Genomic DNA, 18,751 nt, shown 5'->3' with positions numbered 1-18,751 from the left:
TGTGGAGCTGCGGGTGGGCAGTCAGATTCTCACCCACTACTCTGTGGCATGGTACGTTGCAGCTGGAGGGTGTTCATCAGAGCTAGGCATGGGAATTGCGAGAGAGAAAACTGCAGTACATCCGCTGATCAGAATGTTCGAATCCAGCCAAAGCAAATTCCCCTCCTGTCCTTTTGCCTCTGACAGGTCCTGTTGACTCCTGAGGATGCACTTCTCTCTGATGAACTGAACCATGCGTCAATCATCGATGGGGTCAGACTCTGCAAGGCCAACAAGTACCGTTACAAACACATGGACCTCGATGACCTGGAGGCCAAGTTGAAGGAAGCTCAGGTACATTCAGCTCGGGTCTGCATGTACTGGGTGGCACAGTGGGTAGTGCAGCTGCCTCACAGCTCCAGTGACCCAGGTTTGATTCTGACCTTGGGTGCTCTCTGCGTGGAGTTTGCATGTTCTGTGGCTGCCTGAGTTTCCCCAGGTACTCCAGTTTCCTCTTGCATCCCAAAGATGTGCTGGAGTTTAATTGGCTGTTGTAAATTATCCCTAGTGTAGTAAATGGTAAAAGAATCAGAGGAGTGATGGGCATGTACGTGAGAACAGGTTACAGACTAATGAGTGTAGGAATGCAACTACTGGGATTGAACTACTGGAATCCAGCATGAACCCATGGGCTGTCGTCTCCTGTGTTGTAATAAGTAAGTAAAATGGTAACATTATTAAAATGTTAAACTACTTCTGCAAGGGTCAGATGATGGTTGGCTCTCATTTTTACCTTGCTACCCCACTTAATCTGTCACAATGTGGAACTCTCCTATCATATGCTGCTGACTTCCCGATTTACCTTCTTACCTCTTCGTTATTGAGGAAAGGCTGGTCATGTTAAGAAGACTGGAGGATTGGGAAAGTTTCAGAGTTAGCCAAAGGAATACCAAGAAGTTGGAAATAAGGGCAAGTAGGATATAAGGGTAGGTAGTGAGAAACAGAAATGCAGAGTATACAAACTTCTATAGGTACCTAAAAAGAAAATGGTTAGCAAAATGTAATGTGAGACCCCTGCAGTCTGAGGCAGAAAGAGTATTGGTGAATGAGGATATGGCAGAGAAATTACATACAGTATATCATGTCTGTCTTCACAGAAGAAGACATAGAAAAGCCAGTTAGAAATAGTGGAGCACAACAGGTCCAGAATGAATGAGAGCTGAAAGAAATTAATATTACGTTTTGGAGAAGTCAGTGGGACTGAAAACCCACAAAACCCCAGATGACCTTCACCCCAGAGTACTGAAGCTGACCACTGTGGAGGCAGTGGATGCACTGTTGTCACCTTCCAGAATTCCAAAGATTCTAGAATGGTTCCTGCAAACTGGAAGGTAGAAAGTGTAAGGAGCGAGAGAGATAACAGGGAACTACAGCCAGTTAACCTGACTTAAATAGGAGGAGAAAGTGCTAGAAGTTTTATTATTGTAATCTAGGGATATGGAGTTAGTGCAGGAATATGCTGCTCCGGGAAAAGATTCAATCAATTAGCCCGGCACATGAACAGGGAGGGAATGGAGGGATATGGACTATGTGTAGGCAGGTGGGACTAGGTTGGATTGGCATCATGGTTAGCATAGACATTGTGGGCCGAAGGTCCTGTACTGTACTGTTCGATGTACCTTGCAGGCTGCAAGTGACAAACGGACTACTTCTGCTTCTACTTGTTATGTTCATGTATACAAATACTTGAAGGTGCTGATATAGATCTTTTGGGGGAAATGCATACAGGAATGTATTGGCTTTATTCAAGGCATGGAGAACAGAAATGAGCTGTGCTCCACATTTAGACATTACTGGGCACCACGCTTTAAGAATGATGTCAAGGCTCTGGAGAGGGTGCAGAGAAAATTTATCAGAATGAAGGACTTGGGTTAGAAGAGAAACTGGATAAGCTTCTAGTGTTGAACAGTTTGACAGGGTTAATGGAGGGCGAGGGGGTGGACTTGCCAGGAAGGTCAGTGACAAGCAATCTGCCTGAAAGGGAGATGAAAGATGAGTCAAGGGACCTCTCACCCATGTTCTGCACTGCTGTTAGATGTCTGACAAACCTGCCTGTAAAGTAAGTCATCATCACAAGATGCTTCAGTTAGTCCACAGTTGCTGCAAACCGTAAATGATCATGCTGTAAGGGGATTCAACAACAGCAGGTTGCTGCTGGCTGCATTGATTGGTTTCTGATGCCAGACGCCAGTCTAACTAACTTCCTGCACTTCGTGATGCTCTTGTACAACTAGATCACAGTCGTACATAGAGTGCAAAGTGGGCCCTTCAGCCCACTGAGTCCGTGCCTACCATTACCACCCATTTTATTCTCCCCACATCCACATCAACTCCCCCCACACCCACAGAGTCTACCCCCATGTACACTAGGGGCAACTTACAGTGGCCAACTGACCTACCAGCCTGCTCCATAGCACCCCAGGCCGGGATTGAACCCGGATCTCTGGAACTTGAGGCAGCAGCTCCACTGGCTGCACCAATGTGCACCCCACCCCCCACCCCCCCATGGAGCTATCCCTTGAAGTTTACACAAGAATAGGACTCATGTTCTTGCAACACATACAACCGATAAAGTTCCATCCACATTACAGCGGATTTCTTCTCGTGTTTTGCAATGACGCAAACACTCCAGTGCAGTCGCCTGGTTAAGTAATAGTAAGGAACTGAGGGATGCGAGGGGAGAAGATACACGAGCTTGAAAGCCTATGTGTTCAGACTTAAGAACAGCTTCTTCCTCACTGCTGTCAGACTCCTGAACCAATGCCCTCTTTCACGCCCCCCTCCCAGTGGTGCTGCCATGTTCTCAAACCCTTAACTCTACCTCGTGGTTATTCCGCTATCATCACTTCAGTATTTCTTTGTTGCACTAATTCAGTTTGCATGACAATCTTTGCAACATTCTGCTGGTTTGCACTCATTGCTGTATTTATTGTTACCATGTATACTGTTTACTCTGAGCTTCACACGAACAAGGAATTTCATTACACCTTGGTGTACATGACAATAAAATAATCTGATCTAAAAACATAACCTTAGTTTGGTTAGTTCACTTGGAATGAGCTGCATTAACGGCACAACGATACTTCTGATGGAACAAGATATTTGGAAACTTGCTGAAGGAATGGATTAAGCTGGACGCACCTTTGGAGCCGTTTTTTTTGTGATCTACAAGGTTGGAAGCCCCACCATTATGACCTGGTACTTCTCCTATAGCTACTGCCCGGCTGCGAGAAGGCTGACTCTGATCCAAAAAACAATGTACGTGATGTTTGTGTCCTTCCCGGTGGGTTCCAGACAGTGAGGAACCTACAGGTATGCCTGCAGTCTGGGGAAACAAACTTGGGTGCACCGGTGAGGACAGCGCCAGAGAACAGGGACTGCAGACCTCCCGATGGAGGACGGGAGCCCCACCGGACTGGCTCAGTGCCAAACAGACAGCAGTGCGTACATCAGAACTGGAAGTTCATGATTTTTTTTCAAGCCAATGTTAGGAAGACACCAGAACAGTGCTGAAGAATTCCTAGGCCTTTTTTTCTGGTTGAATGATTAACTGATTGTTGCTTCCTATTTTGTCCCAACTTTAGTGCAGTGGTATTGTTTGAGTGTCAGATTGGCACAGCCAGTGGAGCCACTGCCTCACAGCTCCAGCACCTGGGTTTGATCCTGACCTCCCGTGCTGTCTGTGTGGAGTTTGCATGTTCTCCCTGTGGTGTAGGTTTCTTCTGGGTACTCTGGTTTCCTCCCGCATCCCAAAGATGTGTGGGTTGGCAGGATAATTGGCTGCTGTACATTGCTCCTGATGTGCAGGTGAGTGGTATAATGTAGGGGAAGTTGATGGGAATGTAGAGAGGATAAAATGGGATAGGTGTAAATGGGCGCTTGATGGTCTGAATGGACTCAGTGGGCTAAGGAGCCTGTGCCCATGCTGTTTGAATCTATGACTATTAAAATGGGAAACTGTGTTCCAGTTTGTCTTGAAGCCTCACGTCACTCTTTCAGGAAACCAAAGTTGTTGGTTCAATCTCATTGCAAGCCTTGCCCAGAGCTCCAGACCTGCTCTGTCTTCCCTGCCCTGTCATCTCTTCCTCTGTGAACAGTTTTGGTCTCTGTATTCTTCACAAAGACACTGGCACCGAGAAGGGCCGGGAAAGATTAACGAGTGAAACCACAGTCGAAACGCTATGTACTTCAGGAAGCTGGGGGGTTGGGGGGGTGTGCCCTTTCCTCTGGAGTAAACCAAGGAATCACAATGAAGCCTTTAAATTAGGACTTGGATACGGTTGAGGTTCAATGAAGGAAGTCTCTACTTGTAGGAGGGGCCAATATTAGTGACTGTAATCCAGTTGGAAATTCAGAAATTTCTTTGCCCAGGGAACTGTGAAGGAGTGGGACAGGCTTCCAATTTATATGGTGTCCCTTAGGATCTAGGATGCTTATCCAGGTACACATTAAATGTGAAAAGAGATTCTGCCTCCACTGCCCCTTCACACTGGGTTCCAGTACCCGACTTCTTCAGGTGAAAAATTTCCTCCACTCTTCTTGAATCTTTTGCCAGTTAACTTCAGCCATTTTAAAGTGCTTTACAGCAGATAAAATACTGCCAAGTTGCAGTCATTGTTATAATGCAGAACTTGCTACCAGGAGGATTGTTTGTGCTGAGTTACGTACTGTACGTGTTTAAAGGGGAGCTTGGGTGTAGATGCGGGAGAGAGGTGTATATTGTGTGAGGTGGAGGGTAGGCAGGCGTGTGTGGATCAGGAGCACTGGATGGTCTGGCTGAGTTGAATGACCTGTTTCCATACTGTAAGCTCTTTGGCATTCTCTTCCAGAAACACCGGATCCGAATGATTGTTACAGATGGGGTTTTCTCCATGGATGGTGATGTGGCTCCACTTAAGGAAATATGTGACCTGTCAGAGAAATACAGTGCCCTGGTCTTCATTGACGAATGTCATGCCACCGGGTTCATGGGACCCAATGGACGGTACGGAGCCCCACTGTGTGGGGAAGAGCGGGTTAGATGCTTGATGCGCCTGACATAATTTACTTCAGCTGGTTTTCTGTTCTGGCCTGATTGTGGCCTTGGGGAAATAAGGAGGATATGTTAAAGGCAGCATAAGTTCCCCAACAATGTAGGGGGTTTATATTGGGGTTATTTACCCCCAGCACTTCCTTGGAATAATGGTAATGTCGTCGTTGGCAGGGTATACTGTCTGTTGCCTCTGTCACTGATGTGTGTGATTGGGGTGGGGTTGTGGAATATGGCAGTGGTTGTTGTACTGGAGTTGCCATGGGAACAGACCAGACAGCAGTACCTAACCTGGCTGTTCAGGGAGTCCTTAATCTTCTCCTTCAACAGACATACAACCACAGAAAATTTACTACACTGAAGGAAAGCCATTGGGATTGTCATGTCTGGACTTAATCAGCAAAGAGTGTAGAGTCATAGAGTTATACAGAACGGAAATGGGCCCTTCAGCCCAACTCATCCATGCCAACCAAGGTGCATAACTAAGCTCGTCCCATTTGCCTGTGTGTGGAGTACATCCCTCGAAACCTTTCCTATCCATGAACGTTGAAACGTCTTTAAACCTTATAATTATACCCACATCTACCCCCTCCTCTGGTAGCTTGTTCCATATACCCACCACCCTCAGTGTGGAAGAACTTGCCCCTTGAGTCCCCTTTAAATCTATCCCCTCTCTCCTTAAACCTGTGCCCTCTTGTTCTCGACTCCTTCCTACCCTGAGAAAAAGTCTGTGACCATCCTCCTTATCTATGCCCCTCATGATTTTGTAAACCCCTTAAGGTAAATGTGCTTTGTTTCCAACTCTGTAACATTTGTTCCACTCACCTTTCTGCCATTGCTCCCGTTTCACAATATCAGGAATTCAGACACTTCCGTTAAACTAAGAGCAGCGTGACTGAGTGAAATTTTGTTCCTTTCTCTGGGCCAGGGGCACAGATGAGCTGCTGGGAGTGATGGACCGGGTTCATATTGTCAACTCCACTCTCGGGAAGGCGCTGGGTGGAGCAGCAGGTGAGTCCCTGGGGCAGGGACAGAATTGAAAAGCAGAGGCATTGTTTTATAAGCTCGTCTCAGACCTTGGTTAGACCATACGGAGCACGGCATGTCTCCAGCCTCTTGTGATATAGAGGAGCTGGAAAAAATGCCAGAAAGGTTTATCAGGATCACTATTGGTTTATTATTGTCCTTGTACCGAGGTACAGTGAAAAGCTTGTCTTACAAACCGATCGTACAGATCAATTCATTGCACAGTGCAGTTACATTGAGTTAGTACAGAGTGCATTGATGTAGTACAGGTAACAACAATGACAGTACAGAGTAAAGTGTCACAGCTTCAGAGAAAGTGCAGTGCAATAAGGTGCAAGGTGACAACAAGGTAGATCGTGAGGTCAGAGTCCATCTCACCGTATAAGGGAACCGTTCAATAGTCTTATCACAGTGGGGTAGAAGCTGTCCTTAAGTCTGGTGGTACATGCCCTCAGGCTCCTGTATCTTCTACCCAATGGAAGAGGAGAGAAGAAAGAATGTCCCGGGTGGGTGGGTCTTTGATTTTGCTGGCTGCTACACCAAGACAACGAGAGGTAAAGACTCTAAGGAGGGGAGGCTGGTGTCCGTGATGCGCTGGGCTGTGTCCACAACTCTCTGCAGTTTCTTGTGGTCCTGGGCAGAGTAGTTGCCATACCAAGCCGTGATACATCCAGATAGGATGCTTTCTATGGTGCATCGGTAAAAGTTGGTGAGTGTCAAAGGGGACAAACCAAATTTCTTTAGCCTCCTGAGGAAGTAGAGGTGCTGGTGAGCTTTCTTGGCCGTGGCATCTACATGATTTGACCAGGACAGGCTGTTGGTGATGTTCACTCCCAGGAACTTGAAGCTCTCAACCCTCTCAACCTCAGCACCATTGATGTAGACAGGTGCCCACTTTCCTGAAGTCAATGACCAGCTCTTTTGTTTTGTTGACGTTCTGCCGTTTCTGAGGCTAAACCTATTGGAACTCATCATGTAGGCTGGAACTCCTGTCTGAACAGCAAAGACTGGTTGAGGTCTTCAAGATGGAGAGTTTGACATGGGGGTAGGGAAATAATTATTCACTGATCCAGCAGTGACTTCTCTATGCACAGTGTGGTACAAACTGGAGCTCTCTATCACTGAGCGGTAAAGGCACCTACACATTTGTTTAAGGAGAAACCAGGTACTGATGTGAAGGGGAAAGGAATAGAAGGATATTCTAATGGGTGAGGTAAAGGGAGGGCAGGGCATGAAGATGGGGTGAGATGAAGTTGGGTGGGTGGGGGCAGATATGAAGCAGAACCACCAGCCTTGACCAGCTGTACTCAGTGGCCTCTTTCTGTGCTCCAAATCCTCCATAAATCGGGCTCCTCCTGCCTGCTCCCTCATTTGATAAGGTGGTGGCTGACCCTTTTATCTCAGCACCACTTTCCTTTACTAACCCCAAATTCCACGACTCCCTTAGTATCCAAAGATCTCTGTCTGGAATATACTGAGCCTCTTGGGTGGAGAATTCCTGCCCACTGATTCACTGCTCACTAGGAGAAGAAATTACTCATCTCAGTCCTGAGTGACTGACCCGTATTATAAATATCCCAGCCAGGGGAAGCATCATCACTGCACTTCTCAGGCCCTGTAGAATTTGGCAGATTTAATTGAGCTGCTTAAACTCTCTTCATAGGACAAAGGTCCATCCCAGAACTCCTTTGTTCCACTCCCTCTATCACAAGTATCTCCTTTCTGTAGAGAGAGCAGACCTGTACATAATATTCCAGCCATGGTCTCACCAGAGCCCTGTGTAATTGCAGCAAGGTTCTGCTCCTCTTCTGAAATCCTTTTGCAGTAAAGGTCAGTATACTGTTTAACTCCCTAATTGCCTGCTGTACCCGCACATTAACTTTCACTTTGTGTTTCAGGACACCTAGTCCCCTGATTGAAACCACTGTTTCAATCTCTCACCATTTTAAAAAAAAACTAAGAACAGAAAAAATACTATTTTTTTTCGTCCAAAGTGGATAACTTAACACGTTTCCATTTTTTATTCCATCTGCAATGTCCCCACCCAAATCTGGGTGGCGACATGGAGAGTGGTAAATTCGTCCTGTATTAGCCTGTCACTTCTACCTTTGATTGTCACCGACCCAGTTACGTTTAGGATGTGCCTGGAACATCAGTGGATCCCACTTGTGCTGTTGGCCAATGGAATTAGAATCGGTGTGTGTCACAGATCCAGTAACCCATCGCCTACCCCTCTTCCCCACCCCCACCCCCCGTACTGGCCCTCTGTCACCTGCATGCTGAGTTTGCTGCCCAGGTGTGGCTGTTCTCTGATGAGCATCCACACCTTGTCTCCCCCCACACTGGGACAGTTTCACTAGACCCCCAGAGAGTTGTAGTGGGCTGAGGAGCAGCAGACAGTGGACTCTACACGGCCCCACCGCCACGGGGAAACACCGGGAGCTTCCTCGCGACGACGTGAATGACGAGACGCTTTCAGGTTCACTGGAGCTTGTGGTATAGTTTGTAACTGAGGTTACAATCAAATCAACCGAAGTTGATTTAAAATGATGAGCAAAATAACGGCTTGGAAAATGAGAAGAATTTGCTTTTAGTTTGGATTTGCAGTGTCTGTCTACAAGGGAGCTGACTCAGAAGTAGTTTTAAAAAGGGAAATTGGGGAAAAAAGACCTGCTTGAAGGGGAGATGTTTACAGGTGAGAGGGACTGATTGGAGAGCTGTTGCAGAGACTGGACACTGGTTCAGTGGGCGGAGAGTCTTCTTGTTGTGGCTTCATCATTACCTGAAATATTGACACACCTTCTGTTTTTAAGGTGGATACACCACTGGGCCCAAGGCTGTGGTTGACCTGCTGCGTCAGCGCTCCCGGCCCTACCTCTTCTCCAACACGCTGCCCCCTCCCGTGGTCGGATGTGCCTCCAAAGCTCTGGACCTCCTGATGGACAGCAATGCTATTGCGCAAACCATGGCATCCAAGACCAAGCGGTAGGTCAGCCTTGCCGGCCCAGTCAGTCTTCGCCTTGGGCACAGTTAACGCGCCAGGATGTTTGTTTGTGGTGCCTGAGGAAGAGTTTTATTCCTGAACAAATCTGGTTTCTTACCTTTTCCAGCCTGCAGATGGGTGTGGGGAGGGGAGAGAGGGGCGAGTGCCCAGAGGGAGGGGAGACCGCCTTGAGTGGAAGGTCAGCTCTAAGAAAGTATTGCTGTTGGACGGGCACGACCTTCAAAATTAGAACCAGTCCGTTTAGGGGCAAGGTCAGGAAGGAGGCTTTGCACAATGGATGTTGGAATTGGGATGGTTTCCTTCCCTCCCCACAACACTCCTGAACCAGCTGCTGGGTCTGGAGATCAAACAACGTAAATAACATTATTTCTGTTTTGGGGACACGAGGATCACACAACCAGTCAGGGGGATGACGCTCAGCAGAGATCACCGGAACCTACCAAATGGCAGAACAGACTCCCAGCTCCCTGAACACCACGTTGCATGTACTTGACCCTGTGCAGGCAGGTTCAATAGCTAGTTGATTTTATTTAAAATAAATTTGCTGGGCTTGTTCTCTGTCATCCTTTCACGAAACACTGCCCTGTGTAGTGTGGATATTAAGTGACACCATGTGCTTTCCAACCTACCAGTGAGATGCTGGTTATTCACAACTGTGTTGCCTTCCCATGAGGTCAGTCAGTGGTTAGCACTGAGGAGAGGGAGGGAGGGGTAAATAGATCTATCGATCGATCAGTCTCTTGTGTCCCGATCGATCTCTGGTGTCCTGCTGAATTCACACAACAGTTTAATTTCTGCTTCCCACTCCGTAAGTTCATTCGTTCATTCACTCCCTGCATTGCAACGTTCCCCAGCTGCTCAATTCCATATTCATGTTGTTCACCAAGTACACCTTATTCATGTTGTCTCCAGAGTTATTCATGTGGTCTAGCACTGGCAAACCACCCTCCCTCCTACACACTCTGGAGGTTATTTGCACTGAAGTCCTGCCTTGCAGGCCTGCCTCGCACTTGATCTGCAGTCCTGCCTTTGCTAGCTTCTCTAACTCACCACCTCTGTTAGTTAAGCTCAGTCTTCACCTTGAGTGTAAATTCTTCATCCACCCCTGGTGTCTCCTCCTGAGCCACATCTCTCAAGTACTCCCTTCCTCCAACATTAATTACTGTAAAGAGAACATGCAGTGAAGATGGTGTGCCCAGTAGTATGGATGTCTTCAGGACAAAGATCTACAAGCACATGAGGTGAGATACCTCTTCACTCAGTGTTGAGGGCCTCTGCAGTCTCTCGCCAAGGGATGTGCAGACGCTGACAATTTTCAGAACTGATGCGATTTTGGAAAAATGGATAGAGCCTGCTCTGCCACTTCATTCAATCCTTGACTCCACTCGAGTTGGGTTGAGGATTGAATGAAGTGGCAGAGCAGGCTCAGAGTTGTAGAGTGACATGTCTGCTATTTACCCCAGAATAGGAAGGATTTAGAGACCCCCCTGTTAGTTGAAGATTCAGCAGGTTTCTTGCAGAAGAGGTACTGCTCAGGGTGAATGGAGAGCAGGGAAATGGGGTCTGCCATAAAGGGAAGGGTTTGTTGTGTCACTGAGCGAGCATTTGTTGCTCAGCAAGGGTTGTAAAAGGGAACCTTCCTGCTTCCCAGTTCACGTTGCACAAAATGCAGTTCTGTGGTTTGTGATTGGGCTTCACATCGTCTAAGTGCTGGACGAAATGCTCATCAGCGTTTCCATCCATTTGTGGCACACCTCTGACCCCTGGCATTTCTTTGGGCAACTCTGCCTGACTTGCCCAGCACACACGTGCCATCTAGTGGCAAGACTAAAAAGCCTTCATATCAAAGTAGTTCTGTCCCGGAGTAAAGGCCATTCATCCCTCAACCCTGGTCTGCCATTGTTAGATCTCATTGGTACCTTAATTCCATCTACCTAACTTGGTTCTGCCACACTTCAAACCCTTCCACCTTAAATTCCCTTAGTGTCAGCGTCAATGTTCCAGCCTCCGAACCAGATTCCCACCCTGCGAAGAAGTGTTCCCTGACATCACTGGATTGATCTGTCTGTAACGCTAAGGGTGTATCCTTTGTGCTGCAAATGGGTGCACGATGGTTGACAGAGACTCGGTGGGCCAGGAGGTGTGTTTCTGTGCTGTATGACATTATAACCCCTTCCGCAGCCCCCACAGAGGAACTGGTGTAGATAGAGTTAAACTATTAGACCCTTCGGTTGTCTTGTTCCTCGAGGTAATCCGGGGAATACGTGGATAGTTCATGCAATCTCTGCTCTAACCCAACCCTTTCAGACCCATAGCTCTCTAGTTGGTCTTGTTTCACTGCTCCTTCCCCAGGTCCATGTGAAGTTCAGTGTTTATCCAGTTCCCTTTTGAATAGTGACCATTTAAAATGAAAACTGAAACCAGAAAAGGCTGGGACATCTCAGCAGGTCAGGCAGTGTCTGTGGAAAGAGTCGTTGAACAGTCAGGTGAGAGGTCCCAGATCCCAGATGTTAACTGTTTCCCCTTTCCACAGATACAGCCCGACCTGTTGAGCAGTTCCAGCATTTTACTTTACGTTTCCAGCATCTGCAGGTTTTTGATTTTCATTTAATGAGCAGTAACACGGAAGGCGAGAGCACAGTAAAATGTACACAACCATGTAGGTGCCCACTGCTGGCACTGGAGATCAGTGGTCAGGAGTGGTGGGTGGATTTAACATGGGACAGTGGGAAGGAACCAGAACAATTGCTGGTAATTCAATGTTCCCGTTCACGAGACTGTTTCCAGGGATTGTGGGGCTGCTGTTTGAGGAGGAACTGGGTGGACTAGGCCTGTATTCAATAGTGTTTAGAAGAATGAGAGGGGATCTCATTGAAACATTAAAAATTCTGAAGGGGCTCAACAAGATAAGAGGTGGATGTCTCCCCTGGTTGGGTGTCTGGGTAATGTAGAACGTAGAACAGTGTAGCACAGGAACAGGCCCTTCGGCCCACGGTGTCTATGCCGACCATGATGCCAATCAAAACTATCCCATCTGCATGTGGTGGATATCCCTCCGTCCCCTGCCTGTTCATGTCCCTGTCTAACTGCCTCATTATCGTTCCACCACCCTCCCTGGCAGTGTTCCAGACACCTGTCATTCTCTGTGAACAGAAAAATTTGATTCATAAATCTCCCTTAAACTTTCTCCTCTCACCTTAAAGCTATGTCCTCTAGTATTTGACATTTCCACCCTGGGGAAAAAGACTCTTGTGCTACTTGTACCTCATCATTTTTTAAACTTCTGTCAAGTCGCCCCTCAGCCTCTGGCGCTCCAGAGGAAAGAATCCAAGTTTGTCCAACCTCTCCTCGTAGCTAATACTCCAATCCAGGCAACATCCCAGTGAACTTCTTCTGCACCCTCTCCATCCTTCCGGTAATGGGGCGACCAGCACTGCACACAGTACTCCATGTGGCCCAACCAAAGTTCTATACAGCTGCAACACGACTTCTCAGTCTCTGAATTTGGGGTAGGATCTTCAGGAGAGGAGAGATGTTTTTTTCCCACAGGGTGAATCTGTGGGATTCACTACCACAGAGGGCTATGGAGGTCGTCTTTATTTAAGGAGATTGGTAGATTTCTGGATGCAAGAAGCACCGAGGGGTGTGGGGAGAGAGTGGAATGTGGCTTTGGGAGAGTGGATCAGCCATGAGCACATTGAATGGTGGAGCAGACTCGGGGCTGAATGGCTTCCTACTCGCTCTGAGGTTGGGCTGGGGCTGGTTGTGGGTAATGGGAGATATTTCGTGTCACAGTGGAGGGGAAGGGAGAGCCACGGGGAGGGGCCCTGGGCAAGAGTGGAGGAGGGACTGAAGGGTGTCATAGAGCAATATAGAACAGATACAGGCCCTTCGGCCCAATGAGACCATGCCGACCACAGTGCCCACCCAGCTGGTCCCAATACCCTCCATATCCCTCTTAGGCTTCTCCCCTCCTTATACTTCTTAACTAATGTACCTGCCTCAACCACTTCCTCTGGCAGCTCGTTCCATGTACCCACCAACCTCTGCGTGAAAAAGTTGCCCCTCGGATCCCTTTTAAATCTTCCCCCTCTCGCCTTAAATCTCTGCCCCCCAGTTGTGGGCTCCCCTACTCTCAGAAAAAGACTGTTACTGTCCACCTTATCTATGCCTCTCATAATTTTAAACATTCTATAAGGTCACCCCTCATTCTCTTACATTCCAAGGAATAAAGACCCAGCCTGGCCAACCTCTCCCTGTAACTCAGGCCCTCTCGTCCTGGCAACAGCCTCGTAAATCTTTTCTGCGCTCTTTCCAGTTTAACCATGTCTTTCCTATAACAGGGTGACCGAAACTGTGCACAGTACTCCAAGTGTGGCCTCACCAGTGAATCGTACAACTGCAACATAATGTCCCAACTCCTGTACTCAGTGCTCTGACTGATGAAGGCCAGTGTGCTAAACACCTTTTTCACCACCCCGTCTATGTTTTCAATGAGCTATGCACTTGTACTCCGTGGTCCCTCTGTTCCATTACACTCCCTAGTGCTCTGCTGTTCATGGTACCGTCCTACACTGGTTTGACTTTCCAGAATGCATCACCTCACACTTGTCTGTATTGAAGTCCATTTGCCACTCCTCAGCCCACTTCCCTAACTGATCAAGATCCCCCAGTATCCATGTGAGGAGCAGGAAGAGCAGGAGTCCATGGATCATGGGGAGCTGGGAAGAGGCTCCGGGCTCATGGAAGGTGAGAGGAGGAGGAGGAGGAGCCATGGGGAGGGTGGTCACAACTCTTGTGTTGCCGTCTCCTGTGGCCTGTTGTGGAAGGAAGGTTTCTCACTGGATTCTGATTGGCTGTTTTGCACAGGTTCCGCAGTCAGATGACAGCCGCGGGATTCACCATTGGTGGAACAGACCATCCCATCTGCCCGGTGATGTTGGGTGATGCCCGGCTAGCATCAGCCATGGCAGACGACATGCTGCAGCGGGGTAAGTTGCAGGTCAAGAGCTGAGCTTGAAAACCCTGTGAAGCACGGTGGTTCCTGCCACGTCGGTGACCCAGGCCACTGCCCTCTCCTCCTGGAGGATTTGTTGGAGCCTTTAGTTATTCCTGTTGTGTTGTGGCAGGACCTTGCTGTCATTGTTGACACTTTACAGGTGGCGGCCCGTGTGCTTTCACTGACCACCGCGCAGCTTCTGCCTGAACACAAAATGGGAGTGGGTAAAGGCCACTCGGCCCCTCACGCTGCCCTGCCATTCTAATCTACCCCAGGCCCAACTCCTCTCTGCCAGATCCCCATTCCCTGATCTTTCTCCGCTTCAAATCCTTCTAACGTTAGCCTTCACGTCTCACTGGGATGGAGAAGTCCAGAGATTCGCCACCCTCCACAAGAAGGAATTTCGACACACCTTGGTTGTAAATGATCACCCCCTTAACCTGAACCTATGTTCCCTGTGTGCGAGTGACTGTCGCAGAAAGGATGGACATTATAGGATGTTCAGCCTATGGTGGTGACCCATCAGAATCCAGGACCTCCCTGTCCTCCAGTCTCCCTGACTCTTCTCGGCCTGCTCTGCCCTGGAAGCTGTTCCACATGGCTCTCTCGACAGTGTAACAGGTCCTTGGCACTGCTCCTTCCATCTCCGTCACAGTTTCTCTGCCCCCGAGTCAGGAGGCTGTGGCTTCCAGTCCAACTCCAGACACCTCAGTGTGTGATCCAGGCTGATACCTCAGTGCAGTGCCGAGACTGTGCTGCACCGTCAGGCGTGTCATCTTCCCAGCTTGGATATTAAACTGGATGAGGGATCCCACAGCACTGTTGCAGGAGTTATCCCTGGGAGCCAGGCTAATGTAAGATGCTCAGTTAATTCCACTGAAACAGATGATCAGTAATTACCACATTCCGTTGTCTGTCCTGCATTACAGCAATGGCCCTTCAATAACACACTCTGAGAGAATGAAAGCCTCTATATAAATGCATCTTTTGCTTGAGTTTTTAACTGATCTTTTCCAGCCCTGCTATTATTTTGTCTCTTTATAGTTGTTCAGTGTCACATAAAGAGCTCCAGTTTATGCAGCCTTTCTCTATTCACCTCTGTGGCCTTGGACCCGTTACCACTCTCTCTACAACAGCAGCGAACTTGCTTCACTCAGTCAGTCGAAATAAAAAACGGAAAATGCTGGAGACACTCAGCAGGTTGGGCAGCATCAGTGGAAAGAGAAACGGCTAATGTTTCAGTCTGGGACATGGTCAGAAATCTGGAACAAAGGCAATACCTCTGATAGGGTGAGACTAAGTGGGTTAATGGGAGCAGTTAAGAAACCTGTAACCTATCACAGATATGCCCTTCGGTCTACCCAGCCTTGGCTGCTAATGAAAACTAATTTGTTCTCTCTTTCCCAGTTCTGACAAAGGGATCCAGACCTGAAACGTTAATCTCTTTCCACAGATGCTGCCTGACCTGCTGAGTATTTGCAGCATTTTCTGTTTTTATTTCAGAGCACCAGCATCTCTTGTGTTTTTGATTTTCATTCACTCAGTCAGCTCCCTGCTCTCTGATCCATCTTTCCATTAGGGTCTGGATTCCCAGGAGCTTCAGCAGGGGTGTCGGATGTGGCCTTCCAGACTGGACTGGAAATAAAATCCATTCTCTTTGGTTTGTTTTGAATTGAGTGGGCTCCTATATTCCAGGCGCTTCATCTCGGGCATGGATCCAAGACCAAGTTAGATTCAGCTGGTCCGAGTGGCCTCCTCCTGTACTGCAAGGATTTGATGACATGCTCTCTAAATATCTTCCAGAGAAATACTTCTTTAGCCAGAGTTTCTCAATACAATCTAACATTCACCCCGTCTTCTCTTAACTCAGGAATATACGTTATTGGCTTCAGCTACCCTGTTGTTCCCAAGGGCAAAGCACGAATCCGTGTGCAGATCTCTGCAGCCCATAGTGACCAGGATATCGACCAATGTGTGCAGGCCTTCCTGGAAGTTGGGCGCAAACATGGAGTGATTCCTTGAAAGGCGTTTGAAGTACAAACCAATGCAGCTGATTTTGTGTGTGATGTGAAGGACATTGATAAGATTAATTGCATTTACACTCCAAAGAAAAATTATGAACATTATTTTCCAGACAAACCAATTCAATCAGGGTTCACTAAGTCTGATTTTGTGCCTTTGGCAGGGTGTGTCAGACTTGTGAGAAACAATTTTCTTTTTGATAGCATTTATAAAATAGAGTATTGCAGCTGTTCCATTAATTAGTCCTGATTTATCCCAGTTACTCGCATCCGAGGTTCCTGAGTATTTGGGATCCCTCACTGTGAAGTTGAGCTGTCTCTGGTGCCGTCCAGTCTGGTTGGTGGGACTCCAGCTGTATTTGAGGTATTTGTTTACAGATGGAAACACCTTCACCATGTTGACCCTCCCTAATCATTCATCACCGTACAGATCTGTGTCAGGTCATCTGTCTTTTCTAGATAAAAGCCCCAACCTGCTCTGGTATCTGATGGATACCACCTCTCTGTTCTTGCTGGTTCTTCAGCGTGTCTACTTGCTCTTTGTTATAAGGGACTGGAACAGTTTACTGTGCTCCCAAGTGTGTTCTCCAAAGCACTGTGCAGTTTAATGTAGCTTCTGTACTTTCCTCTCACCAGAAATGAGCCACTGTGCTTGGTCTGCATTCTTATTGTCTTATTGTACCAATACCTTTATAATGATTTGTGTGCCTAACCCCATTTGTGCTCATTTGCTCTATTTAGAAATGTATTTTTCAAGGAGTACATGACCCAAGACCCACCACACCAAACTTGTTCAAAGTCGAGTTTATTGTCATATACACAAGTACATGTCTGCAATGAAAAACTTACTAGCAGCAGCATCACAGGCACATAGCATTAGAGACACAATGTTCACAAGAAAAGCATAAATTATGCAAGAAAGAACACAATTAGAACAAAAAGTAAAGTCCATTGCAGTGCAAACTGAAGTTTGCTTGCCCATTACTGAACCATTCTCCCTGACTTTTGTCATGTTTCCTCTGTATAACTGTAGGTCTGGGCAGCAGAGATCGAAGTTCTCATTCTCATTCAGCAGAGATAAGCAGTTTGCCTGTGAGACACCACACCGTGGCTGAAGGAAGTCTCTGCCTGAGGCTTGGTTGAACTGTAATGTTGGAGAAAAATGTTAGAGGGTCAAACTTCTCTTTAGCATTTCATCTTTTCCCCACTACCCCCGATCACCTCACAACCACTATCAAATGGATAGAGACCAAGTTAAGACCTTTATTAGTCACACATACATCGAAACACAGTGAGATGCATCTTTTGCGTAGAGTGTTCTGGGGTCAGCCCGCAAGTGTCGCCACGCTTCCGGCGCCAACATAGCATGCCCGCAATTTCCTAACCCGTACGTCCTTGGGAGGAAATCAGAGCACCCGGAGGAAACACACGCAGACACGGGGAGAACATACGAACTCCTTACAGACAGCGGCTGGAATTGAACCCGGGTCGCTGGTGCTGTAACAGCGTTACGCTAACCACTACACTACTGTGCCTGTTTGAAATTTCCAAATCCTAGCTCTTTAGAATTTGGAATGAAGCTGCAAAGACAATTGATGGTGAGGGTGGTCATTGAGTGATGGACTGACTTACAGGTCAGAATCTAGGGGTGATGCATTCTGGTCAAAGGAAGTATGTAACAGTTACACACGCAAAGTGCTGGAGGAACTCAGCAGGTCGGGCAGCATCTGTGGAGGGAAATGAACAGTTGACATTTCAGGCCAAGACCCTTCATCAGGACTGGAAAAGAAGAGGGCAGAAGCCAGAATAAACAAGGTGGGGAGGGGGAGGGGTCCCCACTGGCAGGTGATGGGTGAGACCAGGTGAGGGGGGGGAAGGTAGGTGGGTGGGGGTGGGGAAATGGGGAGATGTAAGAAACTGAGAGGTAGAAGAGGCAAAGGGCTGGAGGAGGAGGAATCCGGTAGGAGAGGGCAGTGGACCATTGGAATAAAGGGAAGGAGGTGGGGAATAGACGGGCAGGTCATGAGGATGAGGGAGGGGAAAGGGAAGGGGGCTACGCTTTCCAATCCTGCCGAGGGATCTCGACCTGAAACATCGACTGTTCATTTCCCTCCATGGATGCTGCCTGACTTGCTGAGTTCCTCCAGCACTGTTTGTGTGTGTTGCTTCAGATTCCAGCACGTGCAGAAGCTCTGGTGTCTCCATAAGAGCAGCAGTTGTACTCAGTAGAAGTGTGCTCGGTGGTCTCCCAAAGAGGCCAGCCACTCTAGACCACCGTGTCATTCAGTGAGGTGAGGACCAGTCCACAGCATTGCTGTGGTTTGTTTATGGAGGATACCTCTGTACCTCCATGCATGTGTCTCTGCTGTTTAACTGCACTGGTGTCGCCCAAGGACAATCTGTCAGATACAGATCTGAAAGTTTCAGCAGCTAGTTTTGATCTGATGCAACACAAATGGAATAAGATAAGATCTTTATTAGTTACACGTACATCGAAACACAGTGAAATGAATCTTTTGCGTAGTATTCTGGGGGCAGCCCGCAAGTGTCGCCACGCTTCCGGCACCAACATAGCATGCCCACAACTTCCTAACCTGTATGTCTTTGGAATGTGGGAGGAAACGAGAGCACCT

General features: G+C 47.8%; 1 protein-coding gene across 1 annotated transcript in view; it reads left to right on the top strand.

Annotated features, from left to right (window-relative positions):
* Window positions 1–16,352, top strand: part of gcat (glycine C-acetyltransferase) — a 33,469-nt gene extending 17,117 nt beyond the window's left edge. The window contains exons 4-9 of the mRNA XM_052043145.1: window positions 187–333; window positions 4,869–5,023; window positions 5,997–6,079; window positions 8,908–9,079; window positions 13,968–14,089; window positions 15,968–16,352. Coding sequence (XP_051899105.1) covers window positions 187–333; window positions 4,869–5,023; window positions 5,997–6,079; window positions 8,908–9,079; window positions 13,968–14,089; window positions 15,968–16,119 — 831 coding nt within the window. The 3' untranslated portion in view covers window positions 16,120–16,352. The remainder of the gene's footprint in view (window positions 1–186; window positions 334–4,868; window positions 5,024–5,996; window positions 6,080–8,907; window positions 9,080–13,967; window positions 14,090–15,967) is intronic.
* Window positions 16,353–18,751: the final 2,399 nt, after the last annotated feature.

This window comes from Pristis pectinata, chromosome 33 (assembly GCF_009764475.1).
Source record: "Pristis pectinata isolate sPriPec2 chromosome 33, sPriPec2.1.pri, whole genome shotgun sequence".
Classification (NCBI taxonomy): domain Eukaryota; kingdom Metazoa; phylum Chordata; class Chondrichthyes; order Rhinopristiformes; family Pristidae; genus Pristis; species Pristis pectinata.
The sequence above is the reverse complement of the archived record's forward strand: the minus strand, read 5'-3'. Positions and strand labels throughout refer to the sequence as shown.